Raw genomic sequence first — 24,527 nt, forward strand, 5'->3', positions numbered from 1 at the left:
CCAAATCACTTAGAATTTTAAAGGTGATGCATAAAACATTAATCTGATGTAAGAACCTGGCAAAAAAACTCTCTCAGACCAACCATAACCCTTAAAAAAAAAAAGTTGTTTTTAGCAAGTGGTTTTTTGAATACCTCTTTACATCTGTGTAATTCAGTTTTTGTTCATATATGGCTTTTTTTCTGGTGTCCACAATGTCTACTACACAAGCTAAAACATAAAGCAGAACAATGGAAAAAAAAACTTTTAAGGTTCACAGATTTAGTCTCTGTTAGCTACAAATGTTCATTTGAATTCATTTTGCTAGAGGTTGAAAATGAAGCATCACTTTTTCCAGGTACCTATTTAGTTGAAATGGTGTGAGAAAATGTCAATGCACAAGAAACATAGCAGGGGGTGGATTTGAATCCTGGGCCTTTCCAGTTGTGCATAGAAAGCTTCTCTTTACTAGCTTTTACTAGTCATTTATTTTGCTGCTGTAAGAAGCTTGCTGGTGAAGAAAATGGTCTCTCTTGTGCAGGTGTCTCGGCTTTTTSTTTAATTTGGTCTTTCATGTCAAGCCTGTCATTTGTAGTGACTGAATAGTTTATGGTCTGCCAAGGAGTTCAGAGGAAAAAAAATGAAGATGACAGTATAAAACTGTATGACTTCTTCTGAGGTCCTAAGGGAGGACCTTAGGAACCAGTTCTGTCATTAGACTGAGCATGATTTGGAATTTATATCATATTTAAAGCACAAGTCCTCRAAGGTCACTTAAAAAATAACAATATGCTACTGGCTGTACAACAACACAAAGTTACTGAGGCAGTCAGCCAGTCAACTCCTTAAAGTGATTGTTCTTGGGCTTAGCTAGCTGAGATATTCGTGTTTAAAGAAATCATATGGCAATGTTTCCTTGTTAGGAAGTTCAGATTGGAGCAAGCTCTGCCTTTTGCCAAAGAGGACACTTGCTCTTTTTGGTCTTTATTGATTTTTTGGSAGGAATCTGTGAGGAAGGTGCTTTGAGGGGGATTGATGGTAGAGCAGAAGGCTAGCTCCTGTTTCCAATCCTATCTGCCATAGAATTGCTGCTTTTCTGCAAAACCGGTAAAGTGAGCAGTAACACAGATTTGTACTGTTTATTTTTCTCGAGGCTAGCTCCATGCTTTTACTCCTGTATTTCTTTGGGACAGATTTCTACCTCCCTTTTGAAAGAGATTATTCCCCATGACCTCTTCTGATATATGGAGATGGGAGATCTTCTGACAACCCTTTTTCTCCAATGGAGATGTTTGTCAGGAAGATTCCTGTCTGTGTATCTCACAGAGGATATTCTTTCTCAGGTGACTGTTCCCAGCAGAAGACAAAATTGACAGTATAACTTTGCTTTTACCTCCTCTARGAAAATGACATTGTTTTATAATGCAAATTCATGTGCAGGGAGACAGAACCACCTGTTCCTCAACACTGAGAACTTGCATTGCCTTAAAAGTACACACCCTTCGTAAAAGTCTTCCCAAGTTAAAATGACAGATGAAGAATTCAATTTTTTTTAAAGAAGTGACTTCCTCAGTTCAGATGATCATAAATAAAATTCAGTAGAAACAATTACACTATTTACATATTATGCATCAAAATTTAAGTGTAAAAATTCAGTCATTCTTTGTATATAATAAAAAAGATTCTTGTTCTACTTCATGCATATAACGCCTCTTCTTCCAGTTGTGTCYTTTTCAAAAGCTTTGGCATCTAAGCAGTCTAAGCATCTTCGGAGCAAGCAGTGCCATGAAAATTAGCATATCTTGTACTTTGCAGAAAGTGAACAATCCTTGTGACTGTAGATTCATCTGAAAAGGCCGCTGAAATGCTCTTTGAAATTTCGCCCACATCTGAGTTTCGCTTACGCTGTCAACTACACTGCACAAAGGACAAATACTGTGTGATATGCAATCAACTTCCCTGATTCTTTGCAGAGGTGAAAATCCTAAGACTTTTCTAGTAATCTTTGGTCCGACACAAACACCAGTCATATCGTGGACCTGATCACCAGCTTTGATATCTCCTTTGAGGACCTTGTTGTTAGCCATTACCGAGTAGTCTGTCCTTTCGCTCTGACTTATCAGCTCCCAGACAATAGGAAAGAGTCACCTTCCCTGGTGACTTACGGACTGTAACGTTATGAACTCACTAAAGAAAAGCAACACCTTACYTGTGGAAGGAGGAATGGAGGATCTGGTATGTGATAACTGTTTGTTAGCCTTGATTTTAGATAAGTTATCTTTTGACTAGCCCATCCGTAATACTTGTCCATGAGTGTGCTTCATTTTGATGCTCTAAGGCTAGTAAGCAAAAATTCAGATGTCAGTCTGGCCTGCGAATAATGTAACAATATCTGGAAGGTCTGTCCTAAGATCATCTCTCAGGCTGGAGAATTTTCCTGTTCCTTTTACTGAAGCTACTGCATTCCTCCCAGAGGACCTCTCCAGAATTGCTTCATCAGTCTGGATTGCCAAGTACAATGAATTAAGGAAAGCAGAACTGGTGGGAGAGGTTCTAAAACAGCTTTAGAGTTCAGTATATTCACCTACCAAAAAATAGGGGATATGCTACTGGAATCAAATAAAGGATTTTCAGTGTGTCCTAAGATTCTCAAAAAGTAAATACTTCTTCAGGTAGAAATAGCCAATAGCTCATTTGCAGGAGTGATTAATTCCACTTTCAAATATTTTATAGTCTGGCTTATACTTGAGAAACTCCCTCCATGTACTAGGTTTTAGTCAACAACTGCTGCTATCTACTGTCTTTGTCCTCAGTATAGCCAAAGAAATTAACTAAAGGCAAGCTAATAGCTCATAGCAGAAAGTAGTATTCTGCACTTGGCAGGACCTTGATCGTAAACCTTATATATTGTATTTCTTTTTTTAAAWTTTTTTTTTATGTATTTTGTTTAGTAGCACTGATGAGTGATTTCCTGTCAGTAGCTGAGGAGAAGAAATTCGTAATTGATTTCCTGGATCTCTGCAGCTGTTACCATGACTCACCATGTGATATCGCTGCATCATCTGAAAGTGGTAGTGGCAAGGAAGGGAAAAGCAGTAAAATGAAGATCACCGTCATTGTTAGATCTGATATGTGGAATTCACGTACGTGTGGTCTCATTAGAGCGAAGGGAGGTATGGGTAGAAAAGTCATCAGTGAGCATCTTATACTGAGTGCTAGGTATGCATTGGCTCCTAGCTCCTCTAACTAACACTATAAATAACCTGCTGGGTGAAGAAGAGAGGCAAAACTGAACCTGGAGACAGGTTTTTTTGGTCAGAGGAGAGTATTTTGATGAATTCAGAAGCATGATGCGGTTTCTATTATTTGGAAGCACCACTTACGATTGCTTGACTAAAACAGTAACATAGGAGCACATTTTGATTTATTACAGATACACAGTTCTATTGTTCTATGATCTACAGCTAATGCCTTCTGGCATGAATTGTTGGTTTAAAGACTGTCCCATTCAGACAGACGCTGTCCTAGCCGCAGGTTATTTACACTGCAGTGATATGGCATTCGAAACTTTTCTTAGGAAACTTTGCCTTTTATAAAACATAGCAGTGCAAAACAGGATCATATAAAACCTTTCCTCCCTTTTCTCACTGTTCTCAGCATTAAATTCTATATTAAGTCCAATACCTTTTTATTTCTCTGCTAATTATCTAAAACCTGGCTCCAAACAGCTAAAAAGTAATGGCTTGGTAGCTATGACACCTTGCATGACTGGCCCAGCAGAAGCATCTGCAGTAGGAGTAACACTCCTCTCTGTGAAACAAAGCTTTCGTAGGGGTCAGTCTCCGAATGCAGGAGGCACCCCCAAGACTTTCAATACAACCCTCACAGCCCTCAGTTCCAGCTGCAAGATACATTTCTCTCCCTTCTCTAGCCTAAAAGCACAGAAGCGATGCACACGTATATGAAATGACCAGAACAATACATTGCACACGGTCCCCCCTCTGGGAGGAAGAGGAGACGATAAACAGAGGTGAGTCATATTGTTTCCTGCTGCACAGGAAAGTGGCTGGAAACGTCACTGACAAACGATCTGAAAACCTGAACAGACTGGAAATGAACTTGCTTCTTCGCAAGTTATGCTCTGCCAATACCCTTTTGTGATAATATGCAATGTGTGTTGGTAAGTATTTTAACTGAATGATTTGTCATCATAAAATCTTTTTAAAAGATGCTGTAAACTTAAGATGTTTGGTTTGCTTTAGGTTTGCTTCAAATGCACCAAAAAGTCAAACTATAAGTATTTTCTTAAAAAAAAAAGAAAGAAAAAATCCAAGCAAATGCCTATGTCAAAGATTTATGAACAGGGCTAATAAACATCAGCTTTGCACTGTGGTAAAAATTTGCATGGTGTTTTTTTGCAGATTGACCAGTATTTTTTTAGGATTAGGCTATGTTCTATTATATTGTTTTTTTAAAAAAATCTCTGAACCTACTTACTTTCATTGCTGGCTAGACATAGGCAAAATGCTTATTTAAATATATGGATTATGGTAAATTCCAATTGCTTTTCCTGTCCTTGGTTATTTTACAGAATGAATAAAAAACAAAGCATTCCTAAGCCCCCTCAGCATGCTGCCTTTATTGACTACTTCAATTAAAAAAAAAACAGCCAAAAAAACAATTTATCCCATGTCAGTCAAATACTGTAACAGCTATTTCAGGTCTGCAGATGAATGGTAGTCTAGTAGTCTCTTTTTTTTACCTCTAGCTTTTACATTAATTGTGTTTCTGACCTATTAATCCAATTAGTAATGAGCCTCATGAAGAAGCCATAATGTCCAGCTATTTTAGAAGAAACATTTGGTGTTCGAATCTATTAACTTGACATTCAGTATTAGTGAGGGTGCCGATGATAGTTAAAGGTTATTACTTATGTATAAGTAAGGCATCTAGGTCCTGTGGATTTTACTTTGACAGTGGAAAATGCTGTTCTGTAGAATTAGGTAAATTTATTTTTTTTAACTCTCTGAAGTTTAACTCTCTATTAACAGTGAATCAAAATTGCTGTGACAGATGCAAAAAAAATTTGCAGAAAGACCTATTCCTGTACTCTGGTTTTTCTCTTCTAATTATATTGCAGTTGGCAACTAGGACTAAATGCAGTTGTTTGTAATTATGCTGAAAGTAAATCGTAACTGTAAGGAAAAAAGCAACACTGTTTTTTCTCTTTTGTATGTTTGACTTATTTTTTATTACTGAGAAAAGCAATATAATCAAGTAAATTGCGTGTATAAGATATCTTCACATTTTTCACTTTTTCATGACCTCATAGATTGTGAGTTTGAAATATGATAACTACTAGATGCCAGTGAATTAAGAAAATATAACTAAGATTATTATAAAAATGCTGATTTGGGTAGCATTTTTTGGGYAAGTATTTTGTTTAAATACTTACCAAAAATGCTACTTGTCCCTTATACTTTTGCATAKGCAAGCTGCTAGAATACAGATGGTAGAGGGCTTTTGGATTAAGGATTGCTTACGATACAGTAGTTGTGGCTGTTTGGAGTCCGTAGTTTACATAGGTGCCACTTTTGTGTCTCCGCTGGCGTTGCCTGCCTGCATTTCATGCACCCTGCTTTCGGCAGGGGAGCAGTTAAAGAAGCCAGAAAATTAGGTGTCTCTGGGCCTGTTAACAGCACGATCATACACGTTGGCGAGGCAGTTTGGGAACTGCGCAGAGAGGACAGCTTCAGCACCTGCGGGTGCTGCAGAGCAGCAGCCTGCTCTTGTTCAGCTGCTTGCTGACGAAGAGCCCGGTTTTGCTTGTGTGGACCCGAGGTGGGTGCTGCACTTGTGCGAGGAGCGAGGGCCTCCGCGAAAGTCCTTGCAGGGCCAAGGTTTCCGTTCAGTCCAGAAGTCAACAGGGAGATGAACAGCTCAGTGCTCAGACAGGCGCTCTGCATCGTTTGGCGTGGGAATCCTTGCCGCAGCCTGAGAGAGGATGCTGCTGCACAGGCGAAACGTGTCCTTTCTGCCCAGAGAAGTTTCCCGCTTTTGCAGACCCTTTTTGTTGGAGAACTTTCTAATCTAATCTTATCTAATTCTTATCAAACTGTCCAGAAATGGAAAAGGTAGTTACCAGAATGCAAGATAAAAACTGTAAGATCCAGAAAGGGCTTTGATTTGTATTTTAAAACAACACTACTAAGAAAATACAACTGAGAGTTTCATGGAATCTGGGTTAGTATCTTATGATTTGCCTATGCTCAAACATTTACTTTTCTTCTTTCAGTTCTTCCAGACAAGCAGCTTGCTGAGTTTCCAGTTCTTTGACTCTTTCTCCCAAATGATTCTGAGCAGGATATGCAGTGTTTGTATCCTGGACACAAGTAGGTCCTATAGGACTTCAGTTCTTCTGCTGCGGCACGTAACTCGGATCTGAGCCTTTCTTCTGTTGAGAAAGAGGAGTAGGAACTGCAGCATTCTGGACAGTTCTCATCGCTCACCGTGCTTCATTTAAGCTGCAGCGCAGTGTGGGGTGTGGAGGTAAGGAACTACTTGGTGCTCAAGTTGGGGGTGGGAGTGCATGGATGCAATATGTAGATTTTTCATTTGTGACCGGCACTGCCCAAAGGCTGCCTCTGCTGATCCCACCTGAAGATACAAAGGAGGAATAGCATCTGCAACACACAGCAGAGCTCTGCAAGCGCAACCATGCAGCTACTGCTGCTGGCTGTGTGAAGGAGGATAGGGAAAAGATGCTAAGAAGCTCCAAGCACTGTCCTTCTGCAGCAGGAGCCCTGGCAAACACACATCTGGTGAGCAAGGTACAGCCTGTTGTGTCCAGAAAAAATATTCAATGTAGACAGCCAGAGTACACCTAGTATGTGTAGCAGCTTTACTATTGTGTGCCCAGTTCTCTTTGGAATGCTTTATTAATAAAAGTAAATAAAACTCTATGGTTTGAGGCTGCAAAGAACAGATTTGTGAAGGCATTTCTATTTTTTCACCTGAGAAGGCAGAGAAGGTTTGGGGGCTGCTTAGTTTGTTTGTAATATGGTTGAACCCTTGGCAGAGTAACGCACGTACATACCTTTGCACTGCTAGAACATACAGGCATTTTCACTAATATTTTTTTCCATTACATATTGGTTAATCTCTGCAGTTCTTCCCTAGCTGTTCTGAGTATATACGCAGAGTGGATATTGTGAGAAATTTGTTGGCAGAATGCAAATACTGTTAGTTCTATTTAAATCAAAATAACCCTTTTGCAGACAATGCCTTTTATCAAAAGGCATCAACTACGTTGTATACAATGAATTCCAAAGCCCCAAATTCTTATCTGAGAATAGGTTTAAATGCAAGATAATTACCAAAGGATGCTTAGCATAAACTATATTCCTCAAAGCTGCAATTCTATATAAAAGGAAAACTTAATCCTTAAAGCTAATTTTTAGTCTGGGTAACAAATCAAGAAATGTTCTTCTGGACAGATACTTTTTGTCCAGGTTTGATAGGTCATCAACTAGTACTTATGTTTTAAATAAAAATATGCCATCTGTAATGGTGTCTGAGAGGTGTGTGCACTCCTAAGGTGTCTGTAATTACGTGYAGTTTCAATTAACTAACACCTACTTTGTAAGGCCATTTTAATCCAAGATTTAACTGASGAGAGGCCCTGTAGTTTAGGTTTCAGCCATCTATTTATTTAACTGTCTGACGCAGAAGAATTTTCATCTTTACCAAGATTGCACAAGGACAGGAAATAGCAAGGCTTGAATCTGTGACAAGTTGAAGTTCAGGTATTTCGTAATCCCTTAGCCTAGAAGTGTACAATTTCTGCCACTGCAAGAAAAGAGGACTGTAAGCTTTCCAAGCACGTAATCGCTTTCAACCTTGGGAAGCTGCAAGATAGTAGGAGCTTTTAAAATATTACTCAGTTAAAGCCTTTTTACAACTGTAGCCCTTCACAGACCTTAAAATTCTCTGGACTTTTTTGTTTATGGAGAAATTTAGTATTTCAGATTTACATAATGAGATGACAGTAAGTAATAAGGACTAATGTCTTTAGAAGTAAAATTATTTAAATGATAATCCCAGTAGCATGCAATCATTTTTAAACATACAGATCATTATGGAAATGAGTATTCACTACTTATTATTGCTTCTTTTTTTTTTTGCTTCAGGTTTGTGGGAATTTTGTTTTCTTCTGCTGTGTGAGACAAAATCCGCTTCCCCCTGTAATCTGAGACTATAACCTAATGATTTCCCTGCTGTTGGAAGCATCTTGCCTGTGTTATTTAGGAGTTCAGCTTTTTTAAGTGTGACTGCAGGTCGCTATTAGGAAGCGTGGTGTTGGCAGGGYGGAGGGGTGCGTGTGGCCTTTCAAACTCGATGTCTCTTGGATTGCAGTGTGAAATCCCAGGGGACTGCGCTCGAGAATCCGCTCRGCTCCTTTTGGGGGTCTGCGCCGTGCACTTGTTTTGCCAGTTGCAGTTTCTAAAATACGAAGAGTGTTGCACTGAACGTTTTGAGGACGGAGCATACCACCTATGAAATGCTTTAAAGCAACATTTTTGCTTCACTTGATGACTATTGCCAAGCCTGATGCAGCCACACGTTTGCAGATTCGGCATTTACAATCTTGGTTACTTATGCACAGTAGCTATGAGAGTTTTTTTTTTTTTTCCTTCAAAATACTGTGCAGACACTTAACTACGGGCCTGCTGGCCTTGAAGCACACAGCTGTATTGTAGGACTGGCTGTGGTCAAGCAGGTCCAGATGAGCAAGAGGTAAGCTATTCGCTGAGCTCTCGAAGATGTTGGTTAGGAAACAGCTGTGCTGTAAATGGACTGTCTAATGCACTGGAAGTGTAAGTAATTTATTAGACACCTCTGAGACAGCAGGCAAATATTATCCTCATTTTACAGATGGTGGAATTGAGAGACAGATACGGTTTCACAGCTGAAGCTAAAACTCAGGTGACGGGAAAGCTCAGGTTACACATTATTTTGCATTAAGTTCAGATAAATTACTTTTCTGATTGAGAAATCATCCAGAACAGCATTGCACCTAAAAACTTGAAAAATCAATTGATTTATTCATTATATTTACACATCTGTTTATAAGCTAAAATTTGTTTTCTTTTTTGGAATGTTCTTCTGTAATCAGCTCTAGTTTTAGCCCTTCACACCTTTTTGTTATTTAACAAGTATTTTAGTAAAAGTAATTTTTCTCCTCTTACCATGAGATCAGTGTTAACAGTTCAACTATACAAAGTGCCCAGAAAAGCATTCAGCTCTGTAACCAGCCACTGAATATTTCTTTTCAGATCTTTCTTAATCAAGTCTTGTAATAAATAAAGACCAATACCACCATGACAAAAGTGTTTTTTAAAATTGTTCATTTGCCAGTTTTAACAAGAGAAAAGAAACTAATATTTTATGTGGACATTATGTTTTATGTAAAAACAAAAAACAAACCCTAAAACAGACAAAAAAGAAGGACACAAAAGAACACACATGGAATGATGAAGAACAATGATTTCCCATGGAAAAATATTGCACAACTTTAGTTCTGCCTTCTCAGATTTTGCTTAATGTAATTAAGTAGGTATGAATTAAACAAAAACTTGTGTCCAGATAAATGTGTAGCAATTTCAGTGAATCTAGAACCGTTAACTGCTTTAACTTGCTTCTGAAGGCTACTTGGAGCTCTTCTCTAAGAGAGCAGGTTGCTGTCAGCAGCAGGAGTAATAAATAAATCAACATGTTGATTCTCCATTCTGCTGACCAGCCCTCCAAAAGTGATCCATGACCTGCGTAATTCCTCTACACTGTAAGTACACAGAGTCTTCAACGTACTTCAAAGCATTCTTTAAAYGCAACTTGTTATACCAGGTACTCAAACTATATATGCAAAACAATCAAGAATGATCCCTGATTTGTTGTGGTTAACTTGAGATTGCATCTCACTCTGCAAGACCAAGACTGCCTCAATGTACTGGTCACTGAAGGTATAAAAGTCACAGGAGGGTACATTAAGGGGAAAAAAAAAAAGCATGGTAAGTGGATGAGAGGACTTTACAACTACAGTCTTTGCTAGACCATCTCTTAACAAGCACACACTTTTTTGCTGCAGAAATTAGATAATTGTGTCGTTCTGGTTTTAGCAGTACTATTCCCCACTTGATTGCTACTATGAAATTCTGTGTTTATATAAACTTTGCCTTTATRTGCAGAACATAAAATACATTTTTTTCTCATATCCGATTTCATAGCTGCTTGGTGGACTGATGTGTCAGCCAGCAAGRCTTAACAGATATATTTAATACAGGAGACGGAGATACAGTATGTTTATTCTTAATGTCTGATAACCTAAGAACTACAGGAACAAGAGATGCAGTATCCTTTTGCTGCGATCAAAACCAACCACTTTTAGGCAGCAAAAAAGTTGAATAAGTTATCAACACTAATACTGTATTTGTTCCAAAACTTTTTTTCCAATCATGATAGCATTTATTGTCCATCTGGCCCACTTTTAACTTGATCAAGTTAAAGATGACATGCTAAAGTTTGAGGATTGTTGTTTCATCGAAATYGAAGCAAGTTATAAAAACCATGAAACCATAATTTTGGTGTAGGACTTGTTTCATATTGCCATATTTAGCATCACTCGTAGAAAAGGGATAATGCATCTCAGTTTGCTTACAAGCTAGGAGATCACTTTGAATTCTGCATATTCCTATCTGCAAACAAAATATAGCACTTTTAACAGGTTATAAATAAACTGTTTTTCAAGCACAGAGCCAGCCCAACAATAACAACACACTATTAAAAAGACCTAAGGCAATGAATCCATCTCCAATGAAAAAAAGAAAAAAAACTGTGCAAACAAGCTTAAAACTATTTCTTTGTGCCAGTGTTATAAAATGTAGATTTTAATAAAGCCTTGACCCAAATGCCAGGACTTGTGAAAAGAATCAGAACAAAACTGGTTACTTTATTTAGGAAAAAATACTCTTATCTTGCTGCTAATAAAATTGGATACACGCAGTTTAAACATTTACAGTTGCTGTAACACTTTACACAATTCCTATATATGGGTCTAAGGACAAACATTAAAGGACAATGGTGGGTCAAGGCTTTACATTAAAAATAACAACCTACTTTTTCTATAGTCTCTAAAATATTATGTTTTTTTCCAATATTTGCAGCCRTTCAGGAATAGTTTTTATTTATTTATTTAGGAAATGTATATTTTGTGCATGATCTTAATTCCTAATTCCTGGCTCTTTGGGCTGAATGACAACAGGATCAAACCCAGAAAAGTGGATGGTGTCCTTGAAGGTTCAGTGGAGAAACCCTGGCTCAGTTAGTCTCGTATGATGAAAGCAGTGCTGCATCCACTGGCTCCATGCAGGAAGGGCAGGTAAAGGATCTCATCAACCAGTCATCTATACAGTCCAGGTGGTAAATGTGCATGCACGGCAGAAATCGGATGGGGTCCCCATAAACAAAGTCCATCATACAAATGACACATCTAGGGGGGAAAAAAAAATGTAAAACAGTTCAAATGCCGTTACCACACTGGGAACGAAGGAGGAATGACATCTACCCTGATTATCTTTGTGTCAAACTTGTATTACTTGCAGATACTGCAAGGATTTCTTAGCTCCATTGGTGCTGCCTCCCGCACTGGCTTGCTTGGTGCTCCCGCTGCRCTACTGCGCCCACGTTCCCATGTTAGGGAGCTGTCGGCACGGAGGGGGCAGCTCCACGCAGTGGAAAGGGAGCTCTACAGGTGAGGAAGTTGCTGCGGCTTGAAATTACTCCCCCCATGAATAGGCAACAAAGAAGTTTAACCCGGAAAGGATACGGATTATGTGGGTGAGGAAAGTAAGTTTAATTTGTAACATGAAAGCAAAGAAGGATAAAGGAAAGTGACTTCTGCGTGCCTGTTTTATCAGAGCCATCGTAACTCTCTGAAAATAAGCCAAGAACAGGAGAACAACAGAAAAGAACAGGTTATTTCACACGATCTGCTTCCCCATGGCAATGTCATATCACCCAAATTAGTTCAGTTCAATTTCTGTAACTTACTCTCTGATCTTCTTCTCAGAGCCGTCTCTTCCAGGATCGTAGACTCCTTTAGGCAGGTGCTGAATAAGGCCTATCCTCTGCGCTATTCTGATTTGTTCCTCTTCTGTCAGCTGTGTTGCTAGCCGAGTCTGGCTAGGAGTTGGATGATAAACAGGAACAGGGACCTGTTCCTAAAATTAAAATATTTCAGTTGAAAAAAACCTGCTTTCCTAGTGTTTCCTCGCATAATATAGGCAATATATTTAACTCGTTCCTCTCTTAATCCTACAGATGTTTGTATGAATTTCCAGTCCTGCTTTGCAAATTGTGGATTATAATCATATGGCGAAAGGRATAAAAGAGCAAGGCCACTATCTTTGGAAGACTGGCAGGTATCTCTTCTTGGCTATTCTCTGCAAAGGCTTTTTGTCTCTAGGAGTCATTCACAGGTTCAGCGTGTGCACAAACRGCACATGAGAACAGGCAAATAATAAACCTCAGAGGCACTTGGCCAGCTGGTATATACTGAATTGAACAATGTAATGACTAAGGAAGAGGCCCAAGTACTTGTAACAAGCAAGTTCTGTTTTTACACGTAGGAGCAGTTATTTGCAAAGATAAAGACAGCATATATTCTTAGAGCTTTAGAGAAGAAGGTTTTGTTGGTTCTATAATAACTATATATGTGTGTGYATGTATATATAACTATTCTAGGCCACCCAAGCAATGATCCAGAATTGGGGATTTAATTCTTGCATGCTTAAAAATGTAACTTGGACAATGCAAAGATTTGGTTAAATTACTATTTCTAGTGGTACACTTGTTATCATACCTTAATATGATTTTACAAGTTCTCCCAAGCTGGATCTCAACTGCCATATGTTTAGAATACATATTTCCCRAAGCAAAAGTATGCAACTTTTAGATGTTGTGCGCTCTTTCCTCTGCCACACTCTTGAGACTTCTTTTGAGCATTAATGAACTTCAGATCAGCTATTCAGGCTAACATTTATATTAATATGGTACTTACTTTACATACATTTAAAGCACCTTTTGGGGAATAAACACTAATTTGAACAGGCGATATTAGGATAGTATTGGTTAATAACCATAAATCTACTGCTAATGGGAGGAAAAGTTCTTGCAATAAGCCTGTTTTAACAGTACCTCTTAAACTGAAAATTTCTRCTTTTTGGAATGTTTTGAAAATGAATCTGGTGTTTCAGCGGCACAGTAACACTGACAAACCTGTTTGGAAAAAGCAGCAGTTTGTTTCAGAGGTGGTTGTTACAAGATAAGCAGCTCACCCGAGCGTGAGGCTGTACCGCGGGCAGCGCTGACGTGGCGCCGGGTACTTTCAGCAAAGCTGCCCTCTCCGCGCCCCGCTCTGCTGTTCCCGACGGGAGAGACACCGGCTTTGGCSGCCCGCCGGAGCCGCCACTGCTTGCTGCAACGCGCGTGTCCGTACGGAGCGCCTGGGGCTGCTGAGCTGTGTGCTGGCCCGGCGCCCTTCCGCCTCTCAAGGGTGCCCTTGCACTCGCCACAGCTGCGTGGGAATCTCCTGATGCAGCAAGTGGCAGCGATCAGCTGCCTTTTAGTAGTTTAAATTCGCAGAAGTATTCTGTAGTCATTCTTTGGGTAAGGAGAGTTGCCACTGAAGCTGAGGGTGACCTGCTTCGTGTAACCTGTGGGGCCAGGTAAGTAATTCCCCCCCCTTCCTACATGCTGAAGACCTTCTACACTAAACACATCAGCCCCATCTTGTTTTAATATTTCAAGAAGTTAGTTACCACCACAAACTATCCATCAGTAATGTTTTACACTAAATACTTTGCTATACTTCGATTAATGGAAYAGTCACGCTGCCATTGGAGAAGACATTAGTGCTAGCTCCCTTCTTGAGCACGAAGAAAGAGGCACTTAACACACAGCATTTGGACATAGACGCACCCTCCTCGCGGCACAAAAAAGGAGGGGGAGCAGGTAAAAACACCTACACGCGTTGCACAGATTGGTGTGAAGGTAAAACCTTGCCCGTTGGTAGACCTGTGCCTGCAAGTGATTGCACAGAAACATAAGGATCACTTGGGAAAGGCAAAAAACAGRAAAAAAAGAAGATGAAACTCTCAAAACGTATAAAAGCAACAATCATACTGAACTGACAGTGAATGGCTAACTGAGAAGTCTAGCAGAGCAGTATRAATCTCATAGCAAAAGGGAGTTACGGTGAGAATGTTGTGAGGTAAAACTATACATTTTGGACAACTCCAAAATGTGAAATTAAGCACAATGTCTAACTGATGACTGCGTCACTTAAGTTTTGGACAGTAAATTAACGAACCTTTAAAGCATCTGAAGGCCAAATAAGGAGAACTCTCCCTTGTTTTGGTCTTTTACAGCTGCTTGCTGCTCACTGCCACGTCAGCCTGTTGCTACACCGCTCCAGGCCCCTCTTCCCTGCCGGGAGCGGGCGAACGTGGCCTGACGATGCCCCTCCGCGCGCCGGGGCGGTACGGAAACCCTCGTCTGCTTTGCTCCCTGCCGCAGGGGCTCTTCAGGCAGAGCCGCTCCGCCTCGGACGTACCCTGTTCGGGCAGGGGTTAGAGCTGCCCGCTCTGAGTTTGTGGACTCTCACGTACTGCACCAGAGTCTCTTCCCAAGTGAGTAACTCTGCAAATGGTGCTAGATGGCTTCATACCTGTGAATATAAAAATAAGGGTGTGTGGGCCAGGCGCGGGGGTGGGCTGCAAAGCAATTGTGAAAAACACATAAACTGTGTTACTGTAAATGAAACTGCTCGCAAGCCRTGAGCCGGTGCGCTTCCTGAACGCACAGCGGCCGATGGTACTGTTAATCTCGTCTCCAGTTACTATTAAAAGCCTGCCCAACTGAGCTACTTGTCCATCGTATGAAAACATGCTACAAAAACCAGAAAAAAACACAACCACACATGTTGCAGTGAGTCAAATTATAGGTTACTCCAACAACGCTCTTTTCAAATCAGTGCTTTCCTCCAACAGATGCTAAGAAAAGGCCTGTTCCTATCTGTATTATTCTGAAAAATATTTCAAACTCCTTATTCCAGCCCTGTACGCCAGCAGTTTCAGGCAGCCTGTAAGGACAGCGTGTGGGTTCGTCACCCCCCCTCCCCCCTGGCAAATCTTTCACTGTTTATAAAGGCTGATTTTTATCRCACGCCCCGCTGGGAACGCGGGCGATCGCCCTGCGCGCAGCAGGGCTGCTGGCGGCTCGGGGGCCCTGGGCGCCGCCACGTCACATCTGCAGCTAGGGGCCCTTTGCCATCTCTATACATGCAAAAMGATCACATTTGCCAAGTAATTGCTGTTAAACTGCAAAGAAAGAGGAGCATTTACTGCGCTTTTGTCTCACTTTTCACTCCTCTACCATGGAAAATGTTTTTACAGACATAATTACGAAATACTGAATTTCCAGCCAAAGTCTGTGTTATTTATCATTTGATAAAGAAGTCAGACAATTCAAGCTAAGAAGAATTTCATGTTAGCTCTGTTCCGCCATGCAAAAAAACTGAGAGAGGCCAAGACAAATAAGCAAAACCACATACTAATGTCAGCCARTGAAATAAAAATCACTCCCTGGCACTCAATTTGTTGTTATCAATTAATTATTTTTTCCCCATATGAATTTAATAACGATGAAACATCTCAGCCAGCCAGTCYGGGAGATACACAGCCTTTTTCTCATCCAGAAGGGGGGGGTGGCGTCAGTACACGTTTCCCTGGCTTTCTGTGCACAGAAATAACTCATTCCTCATGTTTATCCAGTCCTTAAATAACAGACTCGAGGACTACAGCTGGGTTTGTGTCTCCATCTCACCCCGACTCCTCCTCCTTTTGGGGGAAAAAACATCATACAGGGGATCTGGATGTTTATTTAGATTAGAAGTGAAAAATTCAGCCATTCTGCACATTGCTTAAAAGGCCCAGGCACCGTGCTCGCCTGGGGGCTGCCGAGCACCTTTTGCAAGGGCTCTCCTGGGAAAAGGTTTCATTAGGCATCGTGGTTCGTTTGAAGTTTGTTATCGGTGCAACTTATCTTGGTTACTTAAGCTGCTGTAAAACTGCTTTTCTTTTGTTTTATAACATTTTCATCTTGTTCTTGCAAGTGTAATGAATTTCTAATGCTCTGAAAACAGGTCAGTGGTAGATCAGAAACTCTTAATCCTTGGATAAAGATTATTTTAAGATCCCTCTAACTCCATATATCAGCATCACGTTATCAGAGGGTTGTTTGTTTGATGCAATCAGTTAAAAACACCACTGTGCACAAATCCTTTCAAAAAGGTTATGGGAAGGTAAAAGGTGAGACAAATAACTCGTAACACGTCCAGAGATCTATCCGCCTGCCCTTCCAAAGACCAAATTACTAGTGGTTGCTGTGAGGAACAAACATATTTTGGGGGATAAATATTATTTAAAATGTAAAGTGAATTTTAATCTTAAAGGAACTTAAACACACACACACACACACACACACACACGTGTTACAGTTCTGAAGTGTGGTTTGTTTCTGTCTTTTTCCTAAACTAAAAAAGAAAACAAAAAAAACACATTTTTTTTGGCCTGACTGCATAAAAATAAGCCTTTTCCCCACTGAATTCATAAAAAGCAAAACGAGAATGTAGACAAATGAAAATAGCTGCTTCTGTAAGCTTAAAAATTGGCCAGGTAATTTCTATTGTAAATTGAGGTATGAACGGACTGAAGACAAGACAGAAGAGCAGTACGGGAGAATTAAGGGTTCAGAAGGGCAGGCACATTTTTAATATTTGTATTTATTTTAAACCATTTTGCACAGTGACTTAAGATCTAACCGGACGTTGACTTTTCCGCCGGGAAGCAAGGCAACATCGTCCTCGCCGCTGCCCTGACTGCAAGCCGGGCGGAAGCAAGCGGCGGGTTGCGCACGAAGCRACGAGATCGCGGGGGCCAGGCGCGACCACGGACACGCGCAGCGGCCGCGCGTCTCGCACGGCCCGGCCCTCTCGCGTGCCGCAGCGGCGCGGCTCGGAGCTCGCTGCCGCTCCAGAAACATTCAGCCCTGACGCCTCCCAGTTTCCTACTGACACACGTGAAGTCAAGAGGCGGTAAAATTAAAGGAAAGAATCTGGCTTCTTCTGTGGGTTTTTTTGCAAAATTCCCACTGCATTTTACAAAATTTTCTCTTCTTACTTCGTTACACATAYGCGACTAACTGGGATGAGGGTCCAGAGGCCTTTTCTGGAAACGCCTTTTTGATTTTGGTGGAAAGTCTCAACCCCATCCGTATGTTAATCACATTCTGTAATACCCTCCTCTCCCAAGGCACATTAAAACCACTCACCATTATACTGTGCTTTATGCTACAACTATCGCTTACTTTAATAATCTTTACAATATTACAAGCAGTCTGCTAACTATAAAAACCTCTTGTCACACAGTTGAGAACAGTTCATYTGTAAAGCTGAATACCAGTTGCTATAAAACATGATGCAATGAAACCAGTAACAACCTTTTATATCGCTGCTCCCAGGTAGGCGGTCAGTCTAAATAACCGCGATAGCTGAGCTCCGGTGCGGAAGAGGCCTTCCGAAAGGAAAACGCCTTCCTCTCCCCTCTAGAGATTGTTCAGTTAGCACCATACACRTAACACTAACTTGTTCTTTACCAGATTTTCAAACATGCCGAAGACTTTGTTGTCCTTTGCTTACGTAAAAGGTGTGAAGACGCAAGTAGTCCTCTCCCAAGAAGTGCACAAATGATAGTAACACTTTTCAAAGCGGATTCACTGCACCACTCCGCTAAATATGTATGTTCAGCWTGGCTCCGATTCTTTGCATTTCTCAGGATTCTCGCATCTCTCCCTATGACAACTGATTATACAATATAAATTGCGARGACATATTTGATTTATCTGGAACTTTAAGGCAATATACGTGTATTTCATTTTTAAGATTCATTAAGGGATTGCTCTGCTATCRCTGCTTGCTAGAGAAAGCTCATTTGAACTGTTTGTGATGATTTTAAACAAATCCACCTTGCTTTTATTTTCCTCTAAAGTATTCGTTGCCATGTCTGAGAGCACTGAAGGACAAAACACCGACTCCGCGGACATGGCAACTCCCTGCATCAGGCCCCAGYTTCTGTGGGATAACACATAAAACATTCCACATCTCAGTTTTCCCTTTTAATTAGTATCACAATTAATTAAAATAAAAAAATTTCCATGCAGAAGTAAATGTGTGCACTAGCATCTTACTGGCTTAGTTACACAGCCAAACAGCCCTCTAAAAAAAAACAGTAAAACTCCACTTCAGGCGTGTTTAGTTTTGAACGTGCTTCCTACCAACGCGCTCTTATGTAAGGTTTAATAAAAATTCTGAATTGGACCCGTAAATATGGTAGGTAATTAATATAACAACGGATCGAGGAAAGCGTKTGCAATGGAGGAAAGGAACCGGCATGTCCCTCCAGCTGCCTGCACCAATTAAGAAGCAACAACTGATCTGAGCCCTGCAGTTTCACGGGGTGCTATTTTTTGGTCAAAGCCACAGTGGTTCTGCACCGATGGAGTAGCCTTATTTAAACTAAAACTGTGAAATAGTCCTTTTTACAGTTGATCCACTGAGACCGTGGAGAAACGCCCCCGCGTTACAAAGGGAAAGGCCCGAGAAGAAAAGGGAACGCTGGCTGCCGACCCCAAAACGGTAGCTGTCTGCAGAGCAGAGCTCTGCTACCCAAGATGCGGCTCGGAGAGGGCAGGTTCGGGGTCGACCCGAGCGGGGACAGCAGTTACTTCAAGAAGAGACTCCGGTTCCCAGCTTCTTACGGGTGCTGTCGCGTGAAACCGAAGAGGCTTCGCRCTGCCAAGACTAAGAGCCGACTCTGCCCCTTCCCTTCTGGCCAGGGCAAGCGCCTGGCCTTACCCGCAGGGGTGACCTACCTGCGGGTCCAAAACCTGACTAACCCTCAGCGCAAACGCGCGCGGAAGATCCCCGAGGAGTTGGGGGGAGACGGTAGTAATTAAGAAGTAATAATTGACCCCTAGAAGCACAATTTCCTGACGCAACCAGGCAATTTCTGCATTTCCAGATGGCACAGCAGGTTTCTCTGGCTCCGGGACCTTATCCTTGGGCACATTTCAACTGAACGAATTTTCATTCACCAGCGTGGCAGTTTTGGCTCTCCTTGTTGCTTCCTCACCCGTCGGGATGAGCCCTTCTTCTGGAGAGAGGCAAACCTCGACGGACAGCTCTGGCACCAAAGCTAGCCCTGGACGGCGGCGCTGCTCAGCAGGGAGCCGACTCCGCCGACACGGCAACTTCCCGCATCAGGCCCCGGTTTCTGTGGGATAACAGGGCCCGTCTGCCGCACGGCCTCGCACGGTGTTTACCTCAACGGGCTATTTTTGTACAGGGAGGGGAAGGATCTGTAAACAGTTTACAAAAACTCCTGCTCTTCTCTCCAGCTGCTGCAGTGAGCGAAGCCAACAGGCAACGGCTGCCCTCCCCGGGTGTTAAATTAAGGGCGGCCCGCGGGACTCGGCCACCCCAAAGACCGCGAAGCAGCCAAGCGGCCGGCTGGGCAAGGAGAAGACGCAGCGGAGGGGGCGAGCGCTCATTCGCGAGGCTGGTGGCGGCGGCGCAGCCCAGCCGCACGCGTACACAAACCATCCGACCCATACGCAAACCACAACATCTGCGCCGCTGGCGCGTCTCCTCTCTGCCTGCACCGCGCGGTTATCTTCGCAGCAATCCCTCCGTGGCCCTGGCGAGCGGAGGCAGTTATTATAACGCTGTAGCTATATTAAACACACCACGCAGGGTTCAAGCTACCACATAAGGCAGTTAGAGAAAGGAAGAGCAGACTTAACAGCAAATAAAAGCCTGAAGTTTTGAGAAGAAGAAAAAATAAATAAAACAAAGGCGCTTGGTCCTAGTCAGCAGCGGCAGGAGCCAGAAACAAATGCATCTCGGTGAGATGGGCTCCTCTGCTAGGGGCCGAGGCTACAACTGAGTAAAACCTTCTGCGTTGCCAGCTGCTGGCTGCTGCGACACGCCGCGACATCAAATGAAGAGGCTCGCAAAAAAAAATAAGTTCAAACCAGGTCGGCTCGAAGGAAATTCAGCTTTTCTGGGTACTTCAGGAACGAGGCAGCAAAATTATAGCAATGGGCCCTAATTCGGAAAGGAGAGGCAAGGTTGCGGACGAAAGGCCAAAACAGAGAAGAAACGTGAACRTGGACATAAGCTAAAGGCCCAAGTAATGGACCTGGCGACGTATAAATACAGGCTGTCCTTAAACGCGCAACTACGCAGCGGGTGCGCGCACATTCCCGCCGCAATAAAAGCGCCGGTCTGAGCCGATAGGAACGTATAGCAGAAAAGGCGCGTTACGGACGCGCGTTACAGAGGCAGGGGTGCGCTTCCGGCAGAGCGGACAGCGAGCGGGGCACCAACGCCTCGGGGAAAGCGGCGCACGGGCCCCGTCTCTGCGTGCTGTTGCTTTGGCAAGTATTTCATCTTGAACGCCGGTCTGAACTACTGGCCTAAGTGCCCGGCTTTACTGATAAATAAACCTACTTCCTTCCAACTTCAGCAAGGAAATTTGTGCTGCCTTCAGTGAGCCCGAGGGCTGTCGGGCAGAATCCGCCCCGCTCCCGCTCTGCTTTCGGAGCGGCTGGCACAGGGCCGGCCGGCCCCTCCTGCCTTCCTAGATGCCACCTCCGTCCTCCTTCCAGTAGTTGGCTGAAAACAAAAAAATAAAAATAAAAAACATACGYGTATCTAGAAGAACGTCGCCGCTGCGTAAGGCCTTCGGGGGTGCGTCAGCTTAGTCTGAGATCAGTAATGCAGATAACGAAAACGGGCCGATCGCCAGCGGCGGTCGATTATCTGTTGATAACGCCGGGGGCGGTTATCCGATGCAATGGTATGAAACGCTTCCCTGCGGCAACCCAGTTAAAGCTCGACCCAGGCGACGCGGCAGGGGCTGGGATCGCGCGGAGGCAGCCAGCAGCCTTCCGAGGCTGATAAAAGGATATTTTCAACGCTGGGTTTTGCGACTGCCTGACCGCAGCCTTTTCGAGCGTGTTTCCGCGTTGCCGTGTCGGAAAGCCGCAGCCAGGGGAAGCCGCCCCAACACGCCTGCCACGCACGAGGCCCCGGAAACGCGGCCCAGGCGCCGGCGAGCGGCTGCGCGGCGCCGCCCCGGCTTTGCTGCGACCGCGCTGCCGTCGGCCCGGGCTCGGCTCGGCACCGGGCAACCCACGGCGCAAGCGCGATCTGCTCCRCGTTCTCCTTTGGCGCCGGTGCTCTCTGTGAACTCCACCGCGAGCCGGGCTCGAGCCGGGCAGCGCCGGCAGCCCCGCGGACTGCTGGTTTGCATTTATCCGCGACACCCGTGCCCAGCCCAGAGCATCGCGCGCGAGCGTACGGAAGYGAACGGGCGCCTGCGAGAGGCGGCCAGGTCGCGCCTCCGTAAGCATTAACATGCCCCGGAAAGGTGATTCGGCTACTTGTTTAGTGTCATTGAAGAATAACATCAATCWTTTCAATTATCTTTCCGAATTAACAAGCGACAGGCACAAACAGCCACAGGCAGAGTTTCAGGCCTTCAGCTCATCTCAGATCATCGTTTCTTAATCTTACAGGAATGTCCTATGGGGTCATGATTATTGCTAAATGTGTTAAAAAAAGAAAAAAAATGCTGCATCTAAAAGCAAGGAATAATTACGTAAATGTTAAGGCATCCTAAAGCATTATATAAAAACTTCTACTTTTCAGTGCAGTATTATCAGCGAACACAAGGGCAACGTTTGTGTTTTCCTCCAGCCGAGCCGCGTCCTCACGAGCGGTGACTCTGCATTTTCGGCTTCCAGGGCACGAATCCAAGCGTGATCTCACCCGACTGTCAAACCGCTTGTAACGCGCCAAAGCCCTGCGCCAAGGACAGGTAGGAAAACCATAAACAGCTCTCGCAGGACTTGGTTACGCGAGCGGGCTACTCCCCGAACGTATTGTTCCTGTTTATTTTGGAGTTTTGAATGCACAGGGACTCCTCGAAAATAACCCGTCGCGGCCCCCAGCGGGCGCACGTGCCGGAGGCCCATCGACCTCAGTGGGACTGAAGCAAGCGCTTAAGTGCTTGCCTGAATTGGGGCTTATACTGCTAGAAAACCTCAGAAGAATAGGAAACTGCTGAAGAGGAACACAGAGAGGTCGTTTTTCCGACTACGGACCGAATGGTTTGAGCACAAAGGACTGTTTTACTCCGAAATACCCGTACGCCGAYGGCTGCGAAACCTGCGGATGCCCGGCGCTGCCCGAGCTCGTACGCGCGCAGCGCGGGACTCCGTGTTACGCGACAGCGCGCCAGAAATCCAGGACTCCCACCACGCTGCTAGGTATGATGCAGCTTTATGGTTGCAGTTAAGAATTAAAGGAAAGCAAAATAAAAAGGGAAATTTAAGTTTAAAAGCACTGATTTCTCAAGACTTGGGACCACGACCATCAAATACTGTGATCTGCACAAGTGCGTACGAGGAAACCGCTCGGGTTCTGCGTGGAAGGGCAGCTCCGAGGCAGGCCGGGTATATACTGCTTTTGGTGCCGCTCAGACAGAAGCGGCAAATCTTATGACATTATGCTACCGGTATTCYTTAAGGCATCATGAAGACGTGATGAAATTATTTTATACTAGTCTTAAGGTTTGGCACAGAATAACCATGTCCTGCTACAATCCACACTGTCACTAGAATAAATTTGTCGGGTTTATACAAACACAAATAAACCCCAGTCACGATGAAATACTGTAATGGAGCAACAGCAAGCCACAGACGGAAAGCTCCGAGATAGTAAATACGGAGGTATTCAGTATGCTATAGTGTCAGAAAAATATACACAGCCTCAGCAAAACAGTTAAAGAAAACCCTCTTTTTCAAGGTTTAGTTGACGGCATTTAGTCTAGAATACATCTGTTTACATTGGGAGTCATAACGGTACAGCTACAGAGGCGACAGTAATGCGAGATAATTCTCCCTTGTAAACGAGGCTGAAGGAGGAGGAAGAAAGAATGGGGAATCTCTTGCTTGGACACAAGCTCTTCAGCAGAAATACCATCGGTCGATTACTACAGAAATATTCTAGTTCTCTCTCCAGCTTTTTTCAAGCTCATTTGCCAGGCTGAATCCCGTCAGTAATGCTTTCCTGAAACGTTTCCAGCCCCAAATCCCTTTCAGCATTGTCACAGACCTTGCGCAACCAATGCTTGCTTTAATTTGAAGCTGAGCCTAAAAGCTTTCCTTCCAAACATCAGTCATTCCTACTGGTGTTGGGCATATTCAGTTTCTGACACTACGGAGGGAGAAGTCTGTGGCTGGTGTTTGGTTTTTTTTTTTTTTTTTTTTTTAGTAACAACTCGGAGGCCAGGGAGCAGGCTAGGAAGGGCTCTGCACCCAGAGCCTCTCCTCCGAGCCTTGAAGCTCCACGCCAGCACTCGCATCCACCTCCATCTGCACCAGGATGGTACAGTTAAGCGAAGGCAGCAAATGTGCGTTAAAAGATTTGCCAAGTGACCCCTAAACCAATAGGCAAGGTTATAAAYAACATCAGTCTGAATTCTTTCAAAAAAAGGCTAAGCATTGCTTTGGCCTGGGTTACCCCATGGAGCAATTTCAGGCCGGCATATCAGATTGAAGAAAATTTCTTTGCTCAGCCAACACTTTGTATAGAAAATAGCCTTAAAATAACTTACAGACCTGGTCACGCCTTTATTTACTCCCTATCAGTTCATGTAACGCTGTGCTCCTGATTAGGTCTTCAGCATATTATTGCACAGTTTACTCGAATACGAGGCGATAATGACAACCAGCTTACGGAAAGGTGTTTGCCTCCTGACCCCGCTCTGCTGCATGTGCTGCAGATTTACAGTAAATATCGTTTGTGACTTCCGTTATCAGTCATCATGGCAAAATTCACCAGGGCTTAATGCTGCAAGATGCTGAGCAGTCAGTAAATGATTCCTCAATCACTTAAAATATATTTTGCTTTTTAAATTTAAGTTTCACTGACTATGGCTAAGACTTCATTTTTCAGGAAAATCAAGTTTCTTGACTATTATCTCCACTAACAAACAAAATAAAAATAGAAGCATTAGCCTAGAAAAACAAAGRCTGAAAGGGGTGTAGGATTGATCTCTAAATAAATCAAGAGAGTAAACATCAGAATGGGAAAAATAACTGAAGATCTGTTTGGTACAAGAATAACAGGTGTAAACTGGCCATAATCTAGAAATTTAAGAAAGCTTACTGAGCCTAGGTTCTCTGATGACCTAAATAAACCCCTAGTATGAGTAGTAAGGGCAGAACTTCATCAACTTCTGGTAAAAATTATATACTATTTGCAGAAAATAGCGTCACTGAACACATTTAACCATCTGCACATTCAC

At 43.1% G+C, this 24,527-nt stretch overlaps 1 protein-coding gene across 1 annotated transcript in view; it reads right to left on the reverse strand.

The window, feature by feature from the left end:
* Positions 1–7,666: 7,666 nt before the first annotated feature.
* Positions 7,667–24,527, reverse strand: part of RNF11 (ring finger protein 11) — a 31,628-nt gene continuing 14,767 nt past the window's right edge. Inside the window, exons 2-3 of the mRNA XM_085308053.1 lie at positions 12,085–12,254; positions 7,667–11,524 (exon numbers count right to left, since the gene is read on the reverse strand). Coding sequence (XP_085164179.1) covers positions 11,353–11,524; positions 12,085–12,254 — 342 coding nt within the window. The 3' untranslated portion in view covers positions 7,667–11,352. The remainder of the gene's footprint in view (positions 11,525–12,084; positions 12,255–24,527) is intronic.

The sequence above is a fragment of the Rhea americana genome, unplaced genomic scaffold, assembly GCF_003343005.1.
Source record: "Rhea americana isolate MKP2758 unplaced genomic scaffold, rheAme1 scaffold_27, whole genome shotgun sequence".
Taxonomy (NCBI): domain Eukaryota; kingdom Metazoa; phylum Chordata; class Aves; order Rheiformes; family Rheidae; genus Rhea; species Rhea americana.